Source organism: Lycorma delicatula, chromosome 12 (genome assembly GCF_047948215.1).
Source record: "Lycorma delicatula isolate Av1 chromosome 12, ASM4794821v1, whole genome shotgun sequence".
Taxonomy (NCBI): Eukaryota; Metazoa; Arthropoda; class Insecta; order Hemiptera; family Fulgoridae; genus Lycorma; species Lycorma delicatula.
Window position 1 is genome coordinate 7,321,203 of NC_134466.1, and position 24,190 is coordinate 7,345,392.

Genomic DNA, 24,190 nt, shown 5'->3' on the forward strand with positions numbered 1-24,190 from the left:
TTTATTATATTCTAACGAATAAATTAATAATCAATAATTTATAAAAAATTTCTTTTTTAAAAATACTTTTATTACAAAAATATTCATATCTACACAACCAAATAAAAACAATTTAGTAATACATTATTAAAATACATTTACAATTTAAAACTTAACATCAGGAGCATCACAAAATTACTTTTTTGTGATAATATAATACGTCATATATAACTATGTGCACATAAATCACATACAGGTTAATTATATCACATTAAATTTAAACACGATTCAACATTTTTGCAGTAGAATTATAACAGCACCTTTGTTTAATATATAAATATATTTAATTTGTTAAATAACATGTAATGGCTTACCGTTAAATTATTTTAATTTATTTTTAGATTTCAGAAATTATAATTTTCCCAAATTGCTTGTATATCTAAACAGTACTTTTCAAACTTAAAATTTTCCACTCGTTTAACAACCTCCAATTTTTTATTATACTTCAATAATAGCTAATAATTTATTTTATTAAACATTTACTACATTATCACTGGTTCCACGGTTTTAAATAAATAAATCTCATTATTTTTTTAAAACTGTAATCTTTGAATACAGTAAATTATAGGTTAACTGGTTGATAATGAGACTAGAAATTTTGTTAATATAAATTGCACTATTCAGATGTCCAAAAAAAATTTTGGGTGTAATTTAAATTAGTCGTTTAATTACTTAAACGGCTAATAGATTGAGAAACCACAATTATAATCAAGACAATTATATTACATTACCGCAATTATTATAATTAGTTCTCTTCATAGATAAATGGGTAATTAACAATGTAACTTACAAAAAATTGTAACTAGTTTATATCTTTTTTTATAAATTGCTTCAAACTTCAAAAATTTATTTATACCGGGTGAACAACTTAAAACTAATATGCCGCATGATAGCGTGAGAGTTTGATTCAACTCGATCCTTTATATAGCCCCAAAGGAAAAATGTACAACTAGACAAATTTGGGTGATGAGGAGGCCACTGCCCTCTTTAAACAGTTTGTTCTTCTATATGCATGCTAGCAAATAATTTGATGTACGACACGTCACTCCATCTTGTTGGAAGAAACCGTACTTTTTTCATGATCTTTTAACTGAGCACAGAATTCTTTGACAATTGTACAGCACACTTCTGAACTGACACTTCCGATTTTCTCATCGTGAAATGGGTGTTCAAACATCTGGTAAGCATTTTCAGTCATCCAATACCTGGTGTGAATTAACTTGATAATGAAACCGGATCTTTTCTGACATGAAATACTGCATCCGGTTTATCTGTCCATTGACAATGTTGCCAATCACAACAATTAAGATGTTTCAATTTGTCTGTTCTCTAAATTTTTGCACGATACGATTCTAAATTTACTATTTGGTTTTACAATTTTACAATACAGTTTTTCATTATTTGTTTTTAGAATTATAAAAATTTTTCTTTGAATATCTTCTATGGCAGCTGGAGTTTTAATGGAAGGTTGCTTACTACTACTATTATATATTTTCATTTCGGTATATAAATAAGTATTATACTAGGCTTTATTACTTTTATACTATTATAAACAATACAACTAATATTGTGTAAATACAGATAACTTGTTAATGATATAGGAATGGTATCAATGTGATCACTCATTAACCTGATCAGTTTCCACTGTTTTTAATGTACAATTATATAGTAAAAACCTCAATTCCTAGCACTACTTTTTACTACTTAATTTTTAACGAACTGTTACGTTGAATGGTGAAAATTTGTGATTTAAAATTTTATGATTATTAGTTATTTTTAATTTTACATATTTCTGCTGTCACTATTTTCAATGTACTGTGTATTCATTTGTTAAATCAGCTATGTTGTCAAAAAAATAAAAATTGTAATTAAAATAAAAATAAAGCTTACAGCCATTCTGAGAGTTGAAAAAGGTGAACTGCATATAATTCAAATGAAATGTTAACTTTTATACGCTGGATTAGGATAAAAGAGAAATGATATTTTATAAAATATTTTTTTTTCTTTCTAATTTCCGGGACCACGTTAGGTATTGCTTCAGAGGATGAGATGAATGTTGAAGTAGCATGTGAAAATGCCATGCCTGACCGGGATGTGAACACGGGACCTCTGAATGAAAGGCGGAGAAACTACCGCTTGTGCCACGAAGGCCGGTATTTTATAAAATCTGGGATCAGTCAATCGCACTTTAAAATAACAGTGTGACAGTGAAATGCTAAATGAAGCCATACATGTTTGGTTTCTTGATCAACAAGAAAACAAGTATTGTACCTTTTTCAAAGCCTACTTACTGTTCAAGAGAAGGAAAAACTGAAAATCTTCCTGCAACGGTATAAAACAATAACCGGGAACTAATAAACTAGCTGTGTAATTTGCATTGCTATGTAATTTTAATTCAGTTTACATATTAATTTTAAAACAAAATTTTTTTTCTATGTGACCTACACAATATTCATGATATGAAAGATATTATTATAAATAGTGGGAAACAATTGTTTAGGAACAAAATATATAATTTAAATAAAAAGGGCAAAAATGTAAGTTGGAGAAAAATTAAAATATTGCAATATTTCTTCATCGGTTTACTTAAATATAAACCATTAAATAAATTAATATTTTACTGCAAAAAAAATTACAACATAAATAATAATAATCATCACAACATGAATAATTTTTTATATCGTTATTATTATTGTTAACAAAAAACAATTTGTAAATCAGTATTTTACTTTAATATTCTCTAAATCTGGATTATCAGTTTTCTTACAGCATTTTGAATGAGGTGTATTTTTTTACTAATGTGAAACAGTTTTTTACAGCTTACTGTTAAACTTTCTTCCAGGATTGTACTTTAATTTTGCTTCACTATCGTCCATATTTTTGAAAAATTGTATAACTTTTACCGTTAATTATGAATAGAATTTTATAAGTTTTATAATATTTCTCGCTAAAAAGATTAGATACTAAAATACAAAATTAAAAATTTGTAGTTTTACACAGCAGAGAAATAAAGTCTAATTACTTTTAGATAAATATAAGTTTAACTACTCTTGCAAATGTTATTTAGAGTATCTATCATTATAAATAATTATTCGTCTAGTGTTAATTTGCCATAATAATTCCTGTATGTCAATGAGAAGTATATTTATCAGTAAAGCTGTGTATAATTTTAATTAGAATTATATGGCAGAATTATTCCATTTTAATTCTCCAAAATGAAGTTTAAACAGTAAATGGTGCATTCCCATTCTATAGATTAGTTAATTTCTAGCTAAATCTTGTATGGATGGAACAACTTCCCGATTATCTCTGATATTTGTAAAATTAGCAAAGAAATTATACTAAAAAAATAAATGCAGAGTAAAACGTAAATTTGTTTTTTAATTAATTTTTCAAGCGATTGAAAAAACTTGTTTTATTACTTCTTACATGATCACATTAAAACATATATAGTCCATTACAGTTTGACATTTGATATTGTCAAATATCAGATGGACGATTCCTGAGGCAATGCCATTAATTAAATATATCTAACAAATAAATATCCTTTTTATACTGAAAACCATGTCTGAAATTTCATTTATTTATTTATCTATCTACGCTAATAATTCAAAACATTTGGGATCAATAAATTCAATCAAACTAATAAAATTCTAAATTAAAGAAGTTTATTTTGTGCTATCTTTCTTAATGGGGACAAATGAAGTACAAAAATTAATATATAGCTACCAAACGGTATTCATTTTAAAGTTAAAAAATACTGCAATCGATAATCATAAATCGGTAAACAATAAAAATTATTTAATATAAAAAGACAAACTGATCTTTTTTTGCGTTAAAAAGAAAAATTGACTAAAATTATAGAGCATGCATCTTGTACACAGGCAAAATACATACAAATGTCTTTTGTAGTTTTTTTAAAGATCTTAAAAAATAAATACTGCATCAGTTAAATCTAAAATATATATTTATTAGCAATACTGTTCGTATTTTAAAATTATATTAATTTATTTACATAAAAACATTTAATTTTTAAAGCTCATGTTTAAAACATAAAACAACAATAAGATAATTAATTACTAGCTAACATTTATGACATGAAATAATAAAATAACATGCGAAAGTGATTTTTCATACTGAGGATTATTAGTAATAGAGATAATTATTCGTAACACAATTTAATATAAATGCAAACAATTCATATCTTACAACCTACAAAATGTAGGCCTTGAAGCCAAAGGGGCTTGATATCTCAAGACCTCTTCAGTCTTCTAGACTGTGATAGAAGGAAAAAGGTTAGCTTATTACTACGGAACAGTTGGTGAACTGATATAATTATTACATGCTATTTAATATAATGAAAATAAAAATGGATAAAAAGTTATGTTAATATTTATCACAATAATAAAGAATTACCATACTGTTTTGAAAAACTTAAGTTGTACCTCTTTTCATGATAATCGATGATTAGCACTTACAGTTCAATATTCATTAAATATAATCATGAAAGAGAAACCCTTATAAAAGTGTGCACAGAAATTGGTACAAGAATGAATCCAGATAGCAGCTGGAAATTACTACACATGACACCCTGCACTATAACCGATTGAGTATTATCTATCATAGAGCGGTAATTTATACAAATATTAGTTAAGATTTATTAAATTTTAGTTTTACCTTAACTTAAAATATTTTACAGAGGTATAGCGGAGCCGTTCTAGCAAGACGCTTTCCCCTCTACTTACAGTCGTACACCTCCACTCCGCAAGCCCCTTGCTATAACTGCTATACGTGTCCCCATGTTGATAAAAAATAACTTGTGGATATTTGCAAGTTTAAAATATATTTAGCAAGAAGGTGGCAAGGATGCAAGAAGAAGGTGGCATGGGACTCTTCGTGCAGAAAAAATTGCCAAGATGAAGCGGTCCTTTGCTGATTGCAATCAGGACATACCAGAGCTACTCACGGATATCTGATGTCGGCAGAAAACGCACCACTATAGGTATGATGTGACTGCCGCTTGACTGCGCCACTCCTTGTGGACTGCACACATTATGTGGCCTTATGTTACAAATTTAAATTACCAAGGAACATTCAGCACATCCTAGGAAATGATAAGAATATACTACATCAGGGATTGTTACTTCTAAGAAGAATCAAAATACTCAATAAGATTAAATGAATCATCCGTAAACTTTATTTTGTTATTTGTGTTACATATTTTATCATGTTAGTTTTAATCTTATTATTATCTTAGTTTTAACATTATTTTATTAATATTTTAATATCCGAGAAGAGGCCTTTTTATTACTTTTTGACCCAGGCAATAGTATCATGAAAGTGTTTTTTGCCCCAGAAAAGACTTTCATAAATATGAAAAATAAAATAATATAAATTTTATATTATTTAAATGAAAAATGAACCGTAAAATTGTGACAACTTTTGTAGGAAACATTTTTTGAAATTTTATTTTAGATCTCCTTCAGGTTGATTATTTTCTATTTTTTATTTTATTTTTATAGAGATTGGAAGCCTAGTGATATGTAATGCAGGCATCAGGCATTTTTATGAAGTCTTCAAACAGCAGCAAATAGTCCACAAAATGATTTACTCAAACAACACCAATCATGCATCATTAGCTCGAGTCATCAAGGTTTCAGCATCCTCAGCATGGAGGATCTAGCAGGGTAAAACTGACATTCAATGTAACAGATAATAGAGAAGAAGTGATAGAGGAAAAGGAAACAGGTTGAGCGGTGAAAAAGAATGATCAACCCAAGCTCCTGTTGATCATGACCAACCTGTTTTTCTCGGTTTTCAAGTAATTTATCTTAGTAAACAGTTAATTTTACATACTTAATACAAGTGGATTTCAGTAGTACTTGTTCTAGTCAACTTTTTTTTGAACATTTTTCTTGTACTTGTTCTTATATTAATTTTTTTTCTTTACTTTTACTCTTTTTTACTGTTATGGTTATTTAAATATATATATATATATTTAAATTAAAAGAAAATCCATTCAATGAACAAAAACAAAATGACTGAACACTTGGATGAAGTCAGATCAAAGTCTTATGGAAAATGATATAAATAATCATTTATGAAACTTTTCTGGTAGTTTAATTTGATAAAAAAATGAATTACTTTGTTGTAATGTGATTTCTTACAAGTGTTCGCAGTTGTGTTGAACATATTTCTTACAAGTGTTACACAGATAGAGTTGAACATATTTTTTTCCAACACCAACAATTATCAGAAATTTACAAACCCTACATTAAATTTATAGTTGTAGTAAAAATACATATAAATACTAGAAAAAAAAATGTATCATAAAAAATATGAAAAGTACACAAATATAAACTTATTGTATATCTGTAGCAACAATTTTTTATAAAAAAAAATCAATATTTTCAGGTGAATAATTCAATTTACTACATAAGACTGAAGCTTGTGCATGTATGTGTGTAATGAAAACACCTTTGAAGTGTACAATAAAGTTTGACAAGATTTTCAACCTACAACGTTCTGGATGAAAGGCTAAGATACTATTACTATGCCATAGAGGTCATTCTTCCTTACCTACATTTCAAATCTCTTGAACAAAAATTAGGCGCGGAATCTATAAAACAATGTCAGCTGGTTGTGTGGTAGCAAAAAATAACCAGTATGTAATGAGCACATCTGTATTAACGAGCAGTCGCATAAAAGCTCATTTTAGTAAAAATTAGGACCTTCTGATAAAGCTAGTGCATTATTTTATAAGGAAATTTTACAGTGAAAATCAATTTGGCATCAGTTTGCTCTATCATTAACCAAGCAAAATTTGAGGTAGTCAGAAAATTGTTAACTTAGCTTAATATTTTAGATCCTTCTGGTAAAGATAGCAGGTATAAGAAAATGTAAATAAGCTAAATATTTTGTTTAATAAAGTTGGAAGGTACACATAAACTTTTTAAAATTAATCCTTCATTAAGGAATTGTTAAGCTATATAAATATAGCTAAACATATATTATAGCTCTATATAAATATATATATATCAAATTTAGCCATCCGGTCATGTCTGACCCTTGGCAATTCCATAGACATTGATGTTTATTACTATTGGAATTTTCCTGACAGGTTTTACAGGTGGTTTGGTAGTGCCTTTACAAGGACTCAAGCCTTAGAGCTCTCAACTTTGAAAATCAGCTGATTTTGCGATGACGAGTTTAACTACTAGACTAATCCAGCGGGTTGTATGTATGTATGTATGTATATATATATTGTACTTTTTATAATCAAAAACCAACTTGAACAACCCAAGTACAGAATTAAAAAGTAAATGAAATGACACTTACCTTATTTTTGTTTTTTTTTTTTATTCCAATAGCAATATACGTGTCATTTTATTTACTTTGTAATTCTGTACTTGGATTGTTTAAGTTGGTTTTTGATTATTAAAAATAAAACATATTGGTACAGAGGAATATGGGTCTTATAAGTATTGACTTTAGAAAAAAAAAAGTATATATATATATATATATATATCAATATTTAAAAAATTTGATTAGCATTTTTGATTTCTTTCTTTTTAATAAATTAAAATAAAAAAATGAAACTAATATGAACTCAGAAACTTAAGTTTTAAATATTAATATGTAAATATAAATCATAAAATTCAATTAAAAATCTAGTTAATAGATTTATTATTAACAGCCCATTTGTTAAATTTTTCAATAGTTATATATTTGCATTATTTAATACTAAAATAAAATGTAATTTGATTGTTGCAATAAAATATTAATCATAAAAGATGAGATTAAGGTATAAAATAGAGAACAAAAAGTTAAGCGTTACATAATCTAGAAAAACATTTCTTACTACAAAGTAGTGTATTTGAGCAGATCAATTCTTATTACATTTTAGACTAAATGTAATATAAAAGTTCATAAGTTTTAAAAATTGTGAACTTAATAATTAGGAATAATCTTTTTGAACAGTTTAAACAGATAAATGATGTTTAGTCATAAATTGCTTTAAAAAAATTCTACTACTAACTTTTCCGTGCATCTAAATTCAAAATTTTTTGAAATGTGGTTAGAACTCAAAACAATATGGTAATTTCACCTAATATTTAATCGTATAAATAAAATATTTTTCTAACAAAATTTTTTCTTTTGGCAATGTTACACACAAAGAAAAGATTTCAATCTTTTTATTCAGGAAATGGCGGTAAACCAAATAATTCTGGTTTGAAATCTTCCAATGATTTTAAAACTATTGTAGCTGTTCTACGTTTTTCTTCAGTTATTATTTTATCAGGAACCATAACTACTTGCATTCCAGCAGCATTCGCTGCTTTTACACCATTCACTGAATCTTCAAATACTAAACACTGTAACAAAAATTAAATTATTAATAACATTTTTTTTTAAATTTCACGAACCAAAAATTAAACCGCAAAAAGACTATCAAAAGTGTATTCAATAATACATTAAACAAGCACTTCACTTACAATTTTAACTAAGTCCTGACATAAAACAATAATTTTATAATTAAAATGTTCAAATTTTATAATGATTAAAGCGGATGGATATTTCAATACTTAGATAAAACATTTTGCTAAAAAGTTCCTCATTTCATTTCCTGAATGCAATTTCCTCATTTATGTTTTTGTATAATTCCTCAGTGAATAGATAAACCAGCTTTAATAACTGTTTGATAACTAAAATGATCATCTACGTTTTAGATTTTAAATAATTTTTGTAAACAGTTTTGGTTAGTTTACTTGTCCAGTTTATCTTTATAGTAAAATCAAAATGATTGTGTACAGAAAACAACACTAAAATTTGATTCCAGATTCTGAAAAATTAGTAAAGTTCAAAGAGGGAAAGACATTCATTAACAGGATAAAAAAGCAGATACAATGATAAGAATCCACTTCAAAGGATTTTGTAAAAACCCTTGAATATCAAATATAGACAGACATTAAAACAAAAGTAAGGAAAAACAGGAAATAATGTAGGTAAACATCATTTGGAAGCGGATAAAAAAAGCTAATGATGATAAAATTATATACCTTTTCTGGTGCAGGTTTATCACTGAACCGATTAGCGGCGATTAAAAAAATATCTGGATTAGGTTTTCCTTTTTTAACCTCAGGATCAGAACTACCCATTACAATATGACTAAATAAGCTAATTAATTCTTTGTGATTTGACGTTTTTAAATCAACCGATTCTTTACCGCTGCTTGTAGCTACACAAATTGGTATACCGGATTTTGATAGATGTCGTACTAATCTTTCAGCACCTAAGAAAAAACAACCGATAATATCTAACATTAACACTGTCTTTCATTACAAATAATTATTTTTTTCATATAACCTAAAATAAACAAATGAATACTTCAAATAGGTCACACGTTTCTATATCGACTAGAACTGATAATATTATTTATTGTTTTAAGACATACAACCATTTACTCTGTTTATTGTACAATTTTTTTGTTCTTAACTCTTTTGTTTATATTATTTATTGTTTTGTTTAGTTACCATACCAACCCATTCTACTCCACGATCAAATACCTCGATTAAATTCCCTCTGCAGACCTACACATCGCAAGGGTGAGAAGAAAACCAGCCATTATAGACCGCTCCTCACAGATCATCCAGTTGATACAGAGATCCAGAAAGCAATATATTCTCTCATGTTCCCCAACAGCTCATGAACGTTCAACCTCATATCGGGGACAGACATAGAGGATGTGGTTCACTGTATCATAAGTCACATGATCTGGGCATTGAGTCGAATCCACCAAACTTGCTCAAAAGGCACCATGCCCAGCGAGAAACTGTAATACTGGGAGAAACTGTGATACTGATCGGTGAATACCCATCTAATTGCACCTAAGTCAGACTAAAGGAAATATACTATGCTTGTAGCAACCTGTGGGGGATTCATCCCACCTGACCTGCCAAGATGCAAGGCCCTGGTTTTCAATCTCCTGTTTTTGTTCTGACGTCAATAGGCTATTTACCTTGGAAATATAGCGTTCCTTACACTCATTAGCCAAGATATCTATTGGTTTGACCCTGGCTATAAGACAGACTGCCTCCTGTGAAACTGTTCTATAACTGCCTATAACAACCAGCAAGAGCAGCAAAATAACCGCATCACCTAAACGCCAAGCGGTGAGCCCAGACAGGTGAAGCATATAATATAATAGCCTCACTGAAATTCCTTTGTAAAGGATATGCATGGTATGGTAATTCAATCCCCAACTGGGATGAATGACTTTATGGATTTACTAAAAAGCATCAGCTGCCATTTTTGCTACATACTGTAGATGTTCCTTGAACCGAAAATTCTCAAGGATAACTACTTGGTACTTTTGAGCTATAACGTATCGAATGGGGAGACCAGCCATCCGAACAGATTCGTCAGAAAGCAACCAATTGGCCCTTAAGCAACATCATTGTGGTTTTCTCTGGACTGAAAAACATTTTATGTTGGAGACTCCACAGTCGGAGTGTCTCACAAGTATGAGCAGCTCAGAACTCTAGTTCGTTACACGAATCCCCTTCAATCACCAGCAGCATGTCGTCAGCATAAGCGATGACACGACAACCACATGGCAATCTCAAACTCAACATAGAATCGAATTCTATAATCCAAAGATGGGGACTCAGAACACTGCCGTGAGGGCATCCTTTAGTTAGGGTCTTACGAACCAAGCCGCCATCACACAAGGAAACAGTCAGATGGCTGAAATGCCATCTTGATAGCACTTCTAATTCATTTTCTGTACATTCTCGCTTCTGCATCTGAAATAATGCAGAGAGCCACCATAAGTTATTAAATGCCCTGGATATATCCAGAGAGATCCCTAATATATACTTGCATGAACTACAGGAAGCTGTATCCATCACCTTTAGTATGGCATCCTCAGTGCTCTGGCCCGGTCAGAAACAATATTGGTTGTCCATTAGCAAACAATCAGTGACCAATCTAGCAGTAATAGGAAAATACAGGACCTTCTCAAAAACCTTACCAGTCACAGGCAAGAGTAGACGGTAAGAACTAACAGTAGGATCTTTGTCACCACCTTTGAACAATAATACCAAGTCTCCATGCTTCCAACACACTGGAAAATGGGTGGTGAAGAGCAACCTATTATAAATTATAGTTAGAGGACCAAGAACTACTAAAAGCGCTCAGATAAGAGCTCCACTGTGATACAATTATATCCGGGGCCCTGTGATGTGCCATACTGCAGATCACCTGCTTCAATGATCTCAGAAAATTGTTAGTCAGTCTCAAAAACTTCCCGTCTGACATGCCGGTCCACCACCACCACCACTCAGCCGATCTCTGTGGTGGAGCAGTAGCATCTCTGCTTTTCATCTATCTGGAGGTCCTGGGTTCAAATCCTGGTCATGCATGGCATTTTTCATATGCTAGAAATTTCTATTTTCACATTAACACATAAAAGATTCTTTGTAAGCTTCTGTAGATTCATCAATCAATGAATAAAATAAAATAAATATGTTTAAATTAAATTTTCTATATTAAATTTTATAGATACTTAGTAAATATTTTTTCTAGTTTCCAACTAATTTTCTTGAATTTTTTATGAAAATACTTTGAATATGAACATGACATTATGTTGTATAAAAAAAATATTGGAGTTTTAAAGATTTTTAATATCTCTCAATATTCCTTCAATTTTCATTTGAGAATGTATTAATTATGTTGTACGAAAAAACCCTTTTTATCTCAAAACATCATGTTTACAGCATTATAATGTTCTTTCACACTAACCACAATTTAAAACTGTTAATAAAAAGATTTTACACTAATCCAAGAATGTGTTCTGTTCTGACTGTAAATCTGAAGGCTTTTACCAATATTAATTACAGATTAAGAGAATTAAAAACAAAAAATTCCTATTACACTCTAGATGAGTATAAAAACAGTTTTTTATTTTCTTAATATAATGCTTTTTTTTAATAAACTCTAATTGTGTAATGGTAATACTGTGTTTGGAATTATAATGCACTGTTCATCTATCATAATTTCATAAAAAGACTTTTTCATCTATCTCACGCATTATTTCATCTTCCTTGATAAAATACGTGTAGATATAATTTGTATACTTATGTGTGTATATAATTTGTATTAATGTATTATTTTGGCAATAAAGCCCTTTGCAATGGATTCTAGAAAGCTACTGATGGCAATTTCTTTCATTAAAAAATAAAATGTTGCAAGATCCTAATTCTCACAGGCAAACGGATATGAGGCTAGTTTCCCATATTTCTAAATTTATTTTGTAATATCATTTTTGATTTTTTATGGAATTAAACTTTTTTACCTTTAGAATTTTTGGACTTTACTTTTTGTGATAAACTTTAATGACTTTAGGTTTTGAAAAAATAAAATTCAAGTTTTCTGGGACAGTTAAGGAATTTGTAGGTTTTCCAGTTCTCTGAGGAAAACAGAACTTTTTAAAAATATTCTCTTAAATATTTAAAAAAGAAAATTATTAAGCATTGCCTGCAAGAGTTCTAGAAGTAAGTGTGTTTTTATAAAAATCTTAGCCATTTACGTAAGATAAGAAAAAATTCAAACCTGGCATAAGTTCAGCACTTGAAAGCTTAGAAAGTTGGATTTTTTTACTTTCTATATGGAATTCTTCTTCTGTTACTGGAAGATTTAATTCAGAATGTATAATTTTTATTGAATCTTTTTCAGTTGTACCCATTACTTTTGCTCTTAATTCATCTGTGTAGTTTTTATCATACTTACTAAGTTGTTGTTTAAAACTGTCTTTATATATACCTTCTGTATCTGAAAAGAACCACAAAATAATTAATTTATTTTATCTTTAAAAATTAATTTTTTTTAAAGTTAATTCTATTTTATTAAATTTACATTCATTTAGCTTTTTAAGCGATAAGTGATTTGCATCATAAGCGACCTCCCCACACCTTTTTTCAACGTAATGCAAAACGTCGATGTTTGTGGTTGTCAGTCAACAGATGTGATCACATCAAGGTGATCGTGAATAATCACAAACACATTACCATATCTGATGTTAAGTTCACTTGCAAACTCTCTAATTTTAACGAGTCAGTTATTCAAGGTCATTTCATTCACACGTTCTGTGTTGTCCATCATGTTTGCAGTGAAGGATGCCAGCACACAGTAAGTCACTCACATTTGTTCTTCTGTTTCTGAACGTTTGGCATCATTTTGTGATCATCAGGCGTGACACTGCATTCTCACCGTATACCTCAAGAATTTGGCGATGAATTTCACAACAATTGTAAATTTTGCCCATAAAAATTGGATTACTGAACACACTTCTACGCTGAACAAACCTCTAGAAGACAGGCCATATTGACAACGATACTACACACGTATTGAATATCGTACAGAATTGCTGCTGGGGCAGCGTGAAGACAACAACGCAACCAGTGCTGCCAACACAAGACAATAATATATCCCTTTCAGTTCAAGAACATGGCAAGGGTGTAACTTACTTTTTGATCAACCTCTCGTAATAATATTTTTGATACAATTATATGCAATATTTGATAAAAAATACTATTAAATCAGAAAAAAAAATATGATGCATACATTTTTTGGTAACAGCTATTAGTTTAAATTTAAAACCTATAAAAATTTTGGTTTGACATATTTAAAAACTTACTTTTAACACAAATGGGGTTTATTTCGATAATAATTAAACAATATTCAATCCTCCAAAAAAAAAAAAAAAAAAAAAAATTGAATGAAGTTTTTCACATATGATTGGAGAGCTTATAATTTTTTTGTCATAAATGAAATATTAGAAAATATTTAAATTTAAATTTCGGTATTTAATGGAAAGATATTTAGAACAAAGTTGAAAAATTTTGTTTTACATGCATATGTGTATGCTTTTTTTATTAACATAAAGCAGGAAATATATAATATTTACCTCCAAATTTTTGTTATCAGAATAAAATTTCTAAAGTTTTACAAATGAGGTATTTTTCATAAATTCATACCTATAATGAACTACTGTGTTTTATTTTATGAAATGTAAATAAAAGTTATAAGATAAATCATTCAAAATAATTTACTACATAATTTTCATTTATTATATACATATATATATATGTATATATCCAAGAGATAGTATAGAGGTAAGTGGTAGTATACTGGTGGTAAGTGGTAGTATAGTGATATTAAGATAAGTGATATTCTAAGCGCATAATAAAAATTATATTTTAAATGCAATACAATAATCGCAAATTTCATTATTATGTGATAAATCAATACAAAGTGTTATGTCAATCCTTTGAATGTTAGATTAATTGAGATAGATACAATGTACAGATTATACAAACCATCAGCTGCGATGAAGTAACATTTTTATAATCTATTTTTAAAGTATATTTATGTAATGTATATATATAGTTTTCAGTTTGCTGTATACATATTATTTTGTCTGTTAGATAATCTACGAGTAGAAATTTAAATAATAATAAATAACACTGATAAACATACTTTTTGTTTCCTAACATGCGATACAAGATTTTAATCTGTTTTTATGCTGAAAATGAATATGAACCCAGAATCTTTCTATCGCCCACCATTTTTGAAAAAAAATTTAAATTTTAATTAAAGGATTTTTTTTTCATTTTTCAACGTATAATTAGCATTTTAAGCTCCTATATTGTATTTTGTGAGCTCATTTTTTATTGTTTAACTTTGTTAACATAATTTATAAGCTATAAATAAACAATACTAAACAAAGAATTAAATTATATCACAGTCACATATTATGACATGATATCTAATACTGAAGAGTGAGCCTTCATGGACAAGATTAGTCATGTCTGTGCAGGTCAAAAGATGTAGCTGAATGTTTGTATTAAACACTGTTTCTTGTATAAGTGTTATTTGTATTAAGCACTGGATTTACAAATGAATTAATTTTGTTCAGTCTTATTGCCGTCTTAAGTTTGTTAACAGTGCAGCGTCATAATGCCTCGAATTGTGAAAATGATGTGGATGCCTTTTGTTATGTATGCAGTTAGTTTACTGTAAAATCAAATAGAAAAAAACATTACACCTTTAATTAAAAAAGCATATCGTTTGTACTTTCAGTGTAAAATTGGTGATCATGATAAGACATGGGCTTCTCATATATATAAGAGGATGGCTAAAATGTACCTATGGATGGACAAATGGCTTTGCCATTTGGTGTACCTATGGTTTGGCGTGAGCCAAAGGATCATGAAACCAATTGTTACTTTTGTTTAACAAGTATGTTTGGAATTTCTAAAAAATCTAAACATACTGTAAAATATCCATCATTGGAGTCTGCAATCAGGCCTGTACCTCACAGTGAAATTATTCCAGTTCCTGAGCTACCTGTGAATATATGTTTCAAAAGCAGCGATGAAGAATCAGGCAGTACTGAAGAAGACAGCAATGATTTTGATTTATCTTCCAATAAGTCACATCTTATATCACAAGGTGAATTAAATGACTTGGTTAGGGATTTAAATTTATCAAAAAATCAAGCTGAACTGTCAGAATCAAGACGGTAAGGTTGGAATTTATTCCAAGAAAATACAAAACTTTCAGGCTTTTGAAGGAGATAAAAATAACTTTTTCGGTACATTATTGATGAAAATAATTTGGTTTATTGCACAAATATCGATGAACTTATGTTGCACTTAGGTCAAGTTCATAAACTTGAGGACTGGTGCCTTTTCATAGAACCATCCAAGTATAGTTTAAAAGCACACTACTACACAACCGTAACAAATATCCTTCGATACCAGTCACTTATGGTATTAATTTGAAAGAGACATACGATATGATGAAAGACGTTCTTGAAAAAATAAATTATAAAAAATATGGCTGGAACATGTTTTTTATAATAATGGCTGGAACATTACCTTATGTGGTAATTTGAAAGTTATAGCTATTTTGTTAGGCATGCAGTTAGGCTATACTAAGTATATGTGTTTTCTTTGCAAATGGGACAGCCGAGCTAGGGATAAACATTATGTTAAACCCAAAAAAATATTTTTACCACTTCTCCATATCAAGCTAGGACTAATGAAAAATTTTGTAAAACCAACGAAAAAGGTAGTCCTGGATTTTTGTACATCAGGCAGAAATTTCCAAATATAAATGAAGTAAAAATTAAAGAAGGAATATTTGTTGGTCCTCAAATAAGAGAGCTGGTCAAAGGTGATGTATTTAACTCTATGTTAAATAATGTAGAAAGTGCAGCTTGGGCTTCATTTAAAGACGTTTGCAAAACTTTTCTCAGCAAACAAAAATTTGACAATTACCATGATATTGTTAATCAACTTCTTACTTCATACAGAGCTGTGGGATGTAAAATGTCTTTGAAAATATATTTCCTCCACTCACATCTAGATTTTTTCCCAGACAACCTTGGAGATGTAAGCGGCAAACATGGTGAACGTTTCCACCAAGATATTTCGGTGATGGAAAGCTGCTATTAAGGGAAATTGAACACTAACATGCTAGCCGATTACTGTTAGACATTAATTCGAAATGTGCCTGAGGCTACTTATAAAAGAAAAGCATCAGCGAAATCATTCTAACACAGGTGTGGCCATGCAAAATTAAAAATTTTACAGATGTTTTCTCTATTTCCCCTTAAATTTTTTAAGTGTAATTTATTTAAAACTAAGGGCGGTGGAAAAATTGTATTTGCAGATTTGTAATTTACACAAAAAAGCAATTCAAGAAATGGTATCACACTTAGAGAAATATTAAATAATTTTTTTTTGTCTATCAGTATAATCAGTTTGTAAAGTTATTTAGGGCTGAAAAAAATGTTATTTATTACATATTTATAAAGTTGTTTTGGGTTAGTGGCTTTTGATTAATAATTATAGATCATACCATTGACTACTATAATGTATAGGATACCATTATCATAAGTGTTCAATAACATAAGCTGAACAGTATTTTCTCCAAAAATGGATTTTTTTTTCTCCTCGGGGATAGGTTTTTTTATTTTATTCTCAACTAAATTTACTGCCAGTGTAACATCACTAAAGTTTAAAAATAACCTAAAGAATTGCACTGACATTCAAAAACTGGAAGCTGTTTGAATGTTCAAGGTAATGACATTTTTTGTTTCTCTTTTATAAACTTTTCTAAACATATATATTAATTTGAATGTCCATTTTTTCCTCTAGAGTATTAATATTCATGTTTGAATAAGCTAATGTTGTTATGTCTTCATAAATGTATTCTTTATTTATCAAACAACAGTAGAACAAACTTAAATGTATTAAGAAAATCACTTTCTTTTTTAATAATAAAAAATAAATTACTTTAACTATAAATTAAATACATATTTACTGATACATCCTATGCTTAAATGAAACTAAACAGCTTTTTGTAAGTAATACGTTTAGTAAAGTTAAAAATAGTTTTGTGAATTCTATTTATATTCTGTTTTTTTATTTTATATATATATATATATATAGCTGTATTTTCTATATATATATATATATAAAATACAGTTTTAAGATTTATTTAGTAATTTCTTAACTTATTTATTAATGTATTTTCTTTGAATGTACATTTTTAATTGACTAAATAAAATAAATGAAAGCTAGAAAAAACTAGAGGTCTTGAAATCTTGATATTACAAGAGAATATTGAAAAATAAATACGAACTTTTTAAGTCGAAATGAAAATTTTCATTTTTTGATGTAATAAAAGAGAGCTGGAATGTTGAATAAACACTTAGAGCATCCAAGATTAATTAATTTGATTGTGGAATGAACTATTGTGGTAAAACACACTAAGGGTAGATAAGGATTAAAATAAAGGAAATTAAAATTTTAGCAAAGAACTTGTGTCAAGAAATGTTATCTGAATCAAACCAATCACTGACAAAAACTCATCAATTAAACATAAAATATGGCAAACTTATAACCTTATAAGATAATTTTTTATCTTTAATTTTTTACTGTAATATAATACTGTAAATAATAATATACTACTATAACAGCGTATTAAAATAATCAAATAATTAATTATTCTACATGTTGTTCCTGAAAAAAGCATTTTCTTTAAATTGTTAATTTTTTTCAACTTCAGTGACTGGTTTAGTATGTTTTCTCCAAATCTTTTATCCTCAACATATTTACTACATAATTCTTGTACTACATATTAAATTTTGTTTTCGTCATCTACAAATAAGTCTATATAATTTTTTTTTCTGGAGAAAGATAATTTGCACAATCTACGTTTGCATTTGCACTTCACTTGACCTACACTGGATAGCTCATATGCAAAGAACAGTTCAATTACAAACCAGTTACATGTTACCTTTACTTAGAAACATTTGAATTAATGAAACTGCTGCTACATGAGAAACAAAGTAATGAAAAACATTTTATCACAAATAATTATAGATTAAATAAATGGAAGCAATAATAATAATGAATCCTTAAAAGTAATAAAAGTTATAGATATGAAGAAAAATAAATTAATTTACATTATAACCATTAGGATGAAAACCCAACAATCTGAAGGTAATTTTTGACATTAAAAACGGTAATGAAATCTGTCATTACAACGTATGTATGGCAGTTTACTGATTCAGATGTCATCAAATTTTTCTTTTATTAAAAAAAAAAATATTAAATCTATTTTCATTGAATAAAAGGATTAAAAATTAAATACATTCCATGTAAAAGAAGCATGAATAAATATCATTCATAGTTTACTGTGCACCAAATTAGAATGTACAAATAAAACTATACAGTAAAACACAAATAATCGATGAAAAAAGGATTACAGTATATCAATACCACATAAGAAGGTTAAAAATATCTTTACAAGGACAAAGAAACAAAATTATGTTTTACCTAATAATAGACCATCCATATCAAAAATACAGTGAGTTACAGGGTGGAACTCTGCCATATTTAATGCTGAAATTATAAAATGCCGTATGTTACTAAAAAGCAGATATTTTAAACTTCAGTATCCTCCAAACACTGCGCCTCGATAACACGGCTTTCTGATAAGCAATGGTAATATTACACGCATGCGTTACTTACAGAACAGACTTATAAAGAGTACCATCTTCTGGATTCAAATTTTTTAGTTCATATTTTACGTAACTAAAAAATGTTACTTTAATAAAAGTATTATAATCACAGTAATAATAAAAAAATAACTATGATAAAATGGGATATTTTAAAGAGTACTCTAGAAAGCGTTTGGAGCAGAAATTTCATTCTATTTGTTATTTCTTTTAAAAAAATCTTAAACAAGAAATCCCTTTTTTAGTAAACTAAATCAAACAAATTTGATAAATGTTTTGCATATTTGTAGTTGTAATAATTTGTACAAAAATAAATGTTACAATTATTTTTTTATTTAAAATCACGGAAGATAAGAAAATAATGACTGTTAGATGTGTGTTTAGTTGAGATAAATGATATTTTTGTTGCTTTTATTGGTAACAGTGTCCGTCAAAATAGTAAAGTAGAATACTGCCCTCGCCGTGTTAGAGTCGCCGTGTCGATGACGACTTTATGCTGTATGTGTCTGGTGAACTTTGTTGATAGAATATGCACTGTACGGTTTTAACTTGTTTTTGAATGAACGACTATGTGCTTTGATTAAATTTTAATTCAGTTTTGCGGCATGTTATTATCTTATAAGTATTTTGTAGAAATTGAGATTGGGAAATTTTTCACATTTTTTGACCGTGTGTAGGGTTATTAAACCTGTAAAAATTGAAATAAATATCTTTCCGTGCGTCACATTTTGTAACGTCAGAAGATTAATGTATCATTTATTTGTTTATGTTAAATTGATTAATGGACCGTTCTATTAGCCTGTTGAAATTAATGTCTTCGAACTGAAGTTTTATTTTATTCAGCTATTTTAACGGTCATTGGTACGTTTTATTTTAGTTGCACTGTTAATATATTTAAATTAATCATAATTAAATATTTTAACGTTTCATTATAAGATATTTTAGAAAAATAATCGAACTTAAGATTATAAATTTTTCGTATCTCCGATCCGAAAAATAATACTCTGTTTTATATAAATTATAAAGCTACAAGTTAAAAGAGATAATGCGAAAAAAAAATTTTTGATGTTATTTATAAAATATAATCTTGCAATTTGTACTGCCATAACCGTCTACATTTATGAATTGGGATATTAACCGTAGCGTATAAATTTACATTTTATGGATGCGTATTTTTTTCTCATATTGTAGCATGTTGTAAAGTGAGGTTAGGTTTAGTAACTGTTGTGCGAGGTATTTTGCTATAATATATTAATAAAAATCTTAAAATTTTTCTCTGATAAAATTGTTTCAGACAATTTAATATACATTTAAATAAATATTTAGTTAAGTTGTGAAGGTTATTTGTAGTTTTTAATTTGAAAGAATTTTTTTGCTTCCGGTTTTTAAATGTTTTAAACTATTGAAGTTTGTTTATAATATCAAAAATCGCCTGAATTACCGTTAACTTTTATCAGATACTAGGTTGGCAAATCTGCAGTGATTTTTTCTACATAACCACTAATTAGTGAAAATTACAAACGGATAATAAAATTATATCTGCAGAAACTTAAAAGATTAATTACCTAGCATGTCATGTGAAGCACGATATAATAAACAAAGGAGTTCTGAGAACATAATATGCTTGTTATATTGTAGTTCTTTTTCTTACTGTTGTATAAGTTACCATTACTTTTTGTTTGCGTTGAAAAGTACAACATTTGATCTATTTTGAAATAATAATGTAATCAATTTTATGATAATTAAATTGATCTCCTCCCGTATAATTGTATTCCAAACATCAATGTAAAGTAAATCCAATGAGATAATGTTTACTGATGAATCTGAAAAAGATAGTTCAATTACACGTATAGTCAAGATCGATTAGAAAGTTTACATATTCAGTAGACAAGATCATATTTACTTTTAATTTAGTACTCGCCGCTCTTCATCAAGTTTATGAAGGATGTTGCTATGATTTAGTTTGTGCATCCAAAGAAGTATTTTGAGTTTGAAGAAATCTTTTGTGTTTGGAGTGCACCAGATTAACTCATGGGCCTATCTTGTTATAATCATCTGATATTATATTGAATTGATAACTGCTTCATCATATTTTTTCCTTAATTGTGGATGTTGCTATGATTTAGTTTGTGCATCCAAAGAACTATTTTGAGTTTGAAGAAAAATTTTTTGTGTTTGGAGTGCACCAGATTAACTCATGGGCCTATCTTGTTATAATCATCTGATATTATATTGAATTGATAACTGCTTCATCATATTTTTTCCTTAATTGTGTCAATTATAGTACCAAAATGTGTTGATTAAACTTTGATTAAAAAAGTATGTAAAATTGTAAAAATTCTTCTTCTTAACACATTTTTTAGGTTATAATCTACATACTGTGTATGTAGAAAATATGATGAAGATCATCATGGCAGTTATCTATGCGGCATAACAGATAAATTACTTTACAAGATTAGGCATGATTAACTCAAAATAGATTTAGGGTCTAACTTACTAACCTGATCATAACATTTTTAAAAAATATAGACGTTTTAATAAAACCAATAAAAACATGTTCACTTTCCCCACTTTAGTAAATATTGTAAAAGAAAACCAACAATATATATTGCAGATACTGTTTACCTGTATTTTTTATGTTAGTAACTAGACATAAGCAGATAAATATTAAAGCCATTATTTTTTTAAATATTAAATTTATATATTTAGGGTAGATTATATTTTAAACTATTTAAGCTGATTGAAAACAGCATAATTTAAAAACAAGTATACAGTTCATATATAAACATATATAAATTAAAATAAATAAAAAAATTATTTATGATATCTGATCCGATCATTAATTTGTAACAAGGATTTTTCCACAGAAAATGTTGCTAATGATTTATGCAACTTTTTAAGAGAATATATTTTAGTTTGTAAACCGGAAGTTTTTGTCCTGTTGGTTAGTTTAAAGTTTAATATTCATAATTTATTGTATTTTTTCTATAGTTTCATATTAGTTCTAACAATATATCTTCATTACTGATAGTGAAAATTTAAATATATTGTTGTGACAGCAATGCAGACAAGTTCTCTTATATGACAAACATTTTGTTTTTATAGTCATTACACAATCATAGTTTTTACAATCATTTACATAATGTTCATTCTTAAAATGTAGACTATTTAAGTCAAAACTGCAGAATATATACACTCTGGAATGTTTAACAATGATATCTTTATAAATGATATAATATGGATATTAGAGGTTCAGTAATCTCATGTAGAATTCCTTATATGCTTTTAAGTTCTTAATATTTCAATTAAGCTTCATAAAAAGTATTGAATAATCAATCTACAAGATAGATTTCATTTTATTTTTTGTTTGTTATATACCTAAAGCTGACATTCTACAAAAAAAGAACTGTATAACAGCTGTGACTTGTTTCTTTCCATTCTAATAGCGATAAATACAGATATTAGAAATTATTATATTTGCTTTACTCACATATGTTTTTCATTTTTATCATAAAAACTTTGTGTTTTTCTTAACTACAGTACAATGTAATTCATCTTCTGTGTTTTTTTTTCCACTTGCACTTTTCATCATCTGTTTGTTCCTCATTCTATTTAGCGTCTAGTTAATGTCTTCCGATATCTGAATTTTTTTAAATGTATTTTTTCTTTTTTAGTGCTAATATGATGTACTAATATATATCGTGTTCCATTGTACCCGTACAGTGTCATATTTCATAGTCTACTGACGTTTTATTAAAATTCTTAAATCTTTGCCTGCGCGTTTAAATTAATCGTTTCATGTTATTTCTATTAATAATGTCCATATCTTTCTTAGACATTTAAAGGCTGTTATTTCCATTTCTCTCTGTTAAATCTTGATTTTCATTCTTTTTTAGCTTTTCTAAGAACCGATTTATTGTAATGTTCTATTTCTCGCTAACTAATTATTTAAATTTTTGTTTTTATTTTGTCTTTTCAGGGATGAAAATAACCTTTTATTCATCAGGGGTGCTGTTTTCATCAATATATTTTTAATACAATATTCTAGCGGCGTGTCGGTAAGTTTTTTATTTGTTTATTTTCATTGTATTTACGTATAAATGTTTATTAATTTAAATATTTTGTTTTGTTAAGTTTAAATTTTCCCCCGTGTTTATTTACAGTTACATTTTAATTTAGTTATTTCATTATGATTTTTTTTGTCATTGATACTTTTGGTACTTATGTATTAACGCCACCGCAGCTACAGCTTTATTTAAAAACAAAGTAGTCGATCGGATTTCAGTGGAAAATGGGCCGATATAGAGTTTAACATAAATAAATAAAAATTTATTTTATAAATATAATTTAACCAAACTTAACCTATGCTCGCTTCGCTCACTAACCTTGATTAATTAACAGGAGTGTTTTGATTATTTAAATAATAAATAATTGCAATAATTACTGAATTTATTAAATAAATACTCAAAAAATTACAGTGTTAATTAGTCAAGGTTAGCGAGCGAAGCGAGCGTAGGTTAAGTTTGGTTAAATTATATTTATAAAATAAATAAATATAAATAACCATTTCTTAAAATTAATAAAGAGACTGTTTATTTTCCACTGAAATCTGATCGACTAGCTTGTTTTTACATAAAGCTGTAGCTGCGGCGGCGTTAATACGTAAGTAGCATATTTTTATACTATTTCCCTGAACAGTGTTTGTATATAGATGTTTCATAATAGCCTTATTTTGATTTCACTATTTAGCTAAATTGTTGAATCGATTAAACCTAAATTTTAGAGAATATTTTAGCCGTACTGTCTTTTTCTGGAATCTCCTTTTTCAAAGAATAATGTAGAATTTACACATTTTATTCTTATTTATTATCTGTCAGTTGCTCTTTTGTATAAATAATGATTTAAGACATTTTATATAAATTCTATTTTCTTTATTATTATTAACATTTATAGACCTAAATTTTCCTATTTTTGTTTTAGACAGAACAGTCTTAGATGTATTGTTCTTTATTCTGTCTTATTTTTATTTGGAATTTACTATTGTTATTTTCTCCATGT

The 24,190-nt window shown here is 28.0% G+C and overlaps 2 protein-coding genes across 3 annotated transcripts in view; one reads left to right on the top strand and one right to left on the bottom strand.

Moving 5' to 3' along the window:
- Positions 1 to 48: 48 nt before the first annotated feature.
- On the bottom strand, positions 49 to 19,147 carry LOC142333288 (pseudouridine-5'-phosphatase-like). The gene is made up of 4 exons (XM_075380308.1): positions 18,951 to 19,147; positions 12,652 to 12,870; positions 9,099 to 9,331; positions 49 to 8,414 (listed from the first exon to the last, which is right to left on the bottom strand). The coding sequence occupies exons 1-4, from the start codon at positions 19,006 to 19,008 to the stop codon at positions 8,235 to 8,237; spliced, it is 690 nt and encodes a 229-aa protein (XP_075236423.1). The 5' UTR covers positions 19,009 to 19,147; the 3' UTR covers positions 49 to 8,234.
- A 446-nt stretch (positions 19,148 to 19,593) lies between these two features.
- The window catches only part of LOC142332734 (uncharacterized), a 146,018-nt gene continuing 141,421 nt past the window's right edge, over positions 19,594 to 24,190 (top strand). For both annotated transcript variants that reach the window (XM_075379338.1, XM_075379339.1), the window contains exons 1-2: positions 19,594 to 19,993; positions 23,112 to 23,190. The gene's annotated coding sequence lies outside the window, so the exon portion shown is untranslated. The remainder of the gene's footprint in view (positions 19,994 to 23,111; positions 23,191 to 24,190) is intronic.